Source organism: Monopterus albus, unplaced genomic scaffold (assembly GCF_001952655.1).
Source record: "Monopterus albus unplaced genomic scaffold, M_albus_1.0 scaffold131.1, whole genome shotgun sequence".
In the NCBI taxonomy this organism is placed as follows: Eukaryota; Metazoa; Chordata; class Actinopteri; order Synbranchiformes; family Synbranchidae; genus Monopterus; species Monopterus albus.
Genome location: NW_018128011.1, coordinates 831,779 through 835,266, shown reverse-complemented (window position 1 = coordinate 835,266; position 3,488 = coordinate 831,779). Strand labels below are relative to the sequence as shown.

At 37.6% G+C, this 3,488-nt stretch overlaps 1 protein-coding gene across 4 annotated transcripts in view; it reads right to left on the bottom strand.

The window, feature by feature from the left end:
• Positions 1–1,015: 1,015 nt before the first annotated feature.
• The window catches only part of LOC109967534 (MBT domain-containing protein 1-like), a 22,432-nt gene continuing 19,959 nt past the window's right edge, over positions 1,016–3,488 (bottom strand). For all 4 annotated transcript variants that reach the window (XM_020613176.1, XM_020613177.1, XM_020613178.1 and 1 more), the window contains exon 18: positions 1,016–2,005. In XM_020613176.1, the coding sequence (XP_020468832.1) occupies positions 1,899–2,005 (107 nt within the window). In that variant the 3' untranslated portion in view covers positions 1,016–1,898. The remainder of the gene's footprint in view (positions 2,006–3,488) is intronic.

Here is a 3,488-nt window from a genome sequence, read left to right as displayed (position 1 = left end):
AACAAAGTAGTTTTTTTTTGTTTGTTTGTTTAAATTCCTAACGTTAGCTACTGTTTTACTAATCAGGAGCTACAATGTGTGATTTCACACAGATCACTGAATATGATATAAAGTGTCATTCATTTGTCCACTCATCTTTCAGAAAATGTTTGAGTTTATTTGCTTGTTTATTTTGTCCCTTTTATTATTTCAAAGGTAAGCTTCATTATGCATTATTCACATTCAAATCTGATATGTAAAAAAAAAAAACTCACGGTATTTACAGATTACTGTCATCTTATTGTCTGTACACACGCCTGACACATTCAGATCTACACGAGCTCTGACAAATTAAAACTGAACATCACAGATAGAAAACATTTGAATCAACGTGGAGCAATACTAATATGTTACTGTCGGGAGCAACAAGCAGAATATAATTTGGGTATGTCACATTTCTTGTATGGCTGCTGAGATAATTCTTTCTTCAGCCAGTTCCAAACAGACAGACATTTCAAAAAGAATCTTTTATCTCTATTTCTGTCTTCTGCAAATTAATCAGTAATGAAAATTACTGGTACTTTCAGCCCTACACATGTTAGCATGCTACCATGTTGGTGTGCTAACATTTCAGCTGAACTCTGGGAAAGTAAAAGGTACTGTATAAGGCAAGTCACAATTATGAAATAACATCTTTTTTTGGTCAATGCAATGTCCTTTTGTAGGTGATAAGTAAATTAATAAAACAAAATATTTGTATAGTAATGTTTGTAGTTAAACACATATTTATTCTCTCTTTATGAACTTGCAGCTCAATGATGTTACAGAAAAAAGAGCTTTCAATAAAACCAGTTAATCGAATTAAATTTAAATGACTTTGTTATACTGTACATCTGTTAAATTATGCTTTGTCTTATAGTATGTTTTCCATTCACTTTTTAGAATGCAATAATATTTTTACTAGAAATTTCTTTTAATGAAATATACTATTCACAAAGTATGTTTTTGAAATAATCTGTTTATTTTATATCTGTTTATTATTTTGTTTTACAGCTTTTATAAGTTAAAGATTACTTTAATTAAATCTAATCCTTATTTAATATATTTTTGTGAGGTATCAATAACTAGTGATTGCAGATGTATATTATAACTCTTTTAGCTGTTGAACTACAATTAAAATCTGTTTATGAAATGTTTGGTTATTCATTGAGGGAAGTCTAATTGTGTTTTTCATTAGCACCCTGATTCACATTCATACAGTTCCTCACATCCAACCACCGGGCTGCCTGCTATGAACACACTGGTGACAGCTACTATAATAAAATTTAATTCTAACTGCACATGTGGCCCGAAGTCTCTTTAGCTGAAATAAAAGATGAGTTAATGGTGCAGCCTTTCAGCTCAATTTCTTTGTGTCCTGACAGGTCATTAAACCAGAATCCAAAAGACAGTGTTCACACACACAAACACACTATTTTTAAATGACTGCTAATCTCAACATGACATTACACAGCATCCATTATCATTATTATTACTTCAAGAGTTTTGACCCTTGAACATAGCAAGTGAACATATACATGTACAAACAACAAAGATCTTGGCAGTGAAAAAACTATCAAACAAAGGTTTTGAGCACACTCCCAGACTCTACTTCAGATTACACACCTGCTAATCCAATGACTCCAGTGTGTGAACAGCCAGCTATAGTTGTGAAAGTTTGCTTTGACACCCTCTAACACAGTGCCAACCTCAAATAGCATGTAATGTAATTAACATGTTTTAGGTTCTCATCTAATATCCAAACATTAATCACAGTAGATGATTTTACGATGCTTGAAACTCAAATTCTAGGGAAATTTAGAAAGATGTGAATGATAGAGAGATTAAAGGAGAGAGGGAGAAACACATGAGGCCTACTTCTAGTCCTGGCTGGTGAATAATTCTCTAGAGGATCCATTGGTTTCTGTTTCAGTCCTTCCAGAAGATAACTCTGTCCCTTCAGCACTCTCCTCTTTAATCTGTGAACCTGCAGAAATAAAGAGGACGTTCAGGAGCGCTCCAAAGGCTGCTGGGATCTGACAAACAGATGCCGACTAACTCACCAGCTCTGACGTGACCAAAAACACTACATTACCTCAAAAACCTTGACAAAAATTATAACAAATTGTGAGGCATACTTTTTATTTTTTATACATCATCAAATACTGAACAGAATCTAATAAGCAAATTGTAATAAAAATATTCAAACAATTCAACCTTAACATAAAACTGAATTTTTAAGAAACTAATAAACAACAATACTTGGACACCTGGGACTCAAAACCTCTCTCTGCAACTGGGTGCTGGACTTTCTAACAGGGAGGCCACAAAATGTGCGGGTCAGCAGCAACATTTCCAAGACCATCATGATGAGCACAGGGGATCCACAGGGGTGTGTGCTCAGCCCATTGCTCTTCACGCTGCTGACCCACGACTGTGTGCCAACCTACAGCACCAACCACAATGTCAAGTTTGCAGATGACATGACTGTAGTTGGCCTCATTACCAACACTGATGAGGCCAACTACAGGAGTGAGGTGTGCCAACTGGTCCAGTGGTGTAAGGACAACAACCTCTTCCTCAATGTGGGGAAGACTAGAGATCATTGTGGACTTCAGGAGAAAACCTCTAAAGCATCCACCACTGACCATCGACGGTGCTGTAGTGGAGAGAGTGAGCAGTACCAAGTTCCTGGGGGTGCATATCTCTGAGGACCTCTCCTGGACCAACACCACCACATCACTGACCAAGAAAGCTCAAACACACCTCTACTTCCTTCACAAACTGAGGAGAGCCAGTGCCCCACCCCCCATCATGTGCTCCTTCTACCAGGGCACCATTGAGAGCGTCATCACTGGCTGCATCACTGTGTGGTACAGAGGCTGTACTGTCAACGCCCTGGTGATGATGCTGAACCATCTGACAATCTCCTATTATGGTTTGCACTACTGTCACTGACTGTACATGGTTTTGAGTCACAGCTTATTGGCTGTACGTTTAGATTTATCCTAATTACGTTAATCCAGTACTTATTCTATTCTATGTTTATTCTACTTAATTCTACTTTAATTCCTAAATGTTATGGCACCCAATACTAGGTGAGAGAGAAATGGTATTTCGATTTTCTGTATGTCCTGCACATATGGTGAATTGACAATAAACTCCTTGAATAAGAACGTGGTGGAGTGCAGCAGATCATAGTAGAGCAGGGAGAGGGAGCGCTGGGTGGAGCAGAGTGGACTGATTGGAGTTTCACCCTAGTGATACCTTAAGTTACATAGTGTAGCTTTAATAATAAAACCTGAATAACCACTTCACAACTGCATGCCTCTGTCAACGAGTCAAATTCACGGAAACGGGACAGAGGTGAGGTCACTGATCTTTATCTTTGACCACCAAAATCTAATCAGTTCATCTCTGGGCCCAAGTGGACACTTGTGCCAAATTTGAGGAAATTCACTCAGGGCATT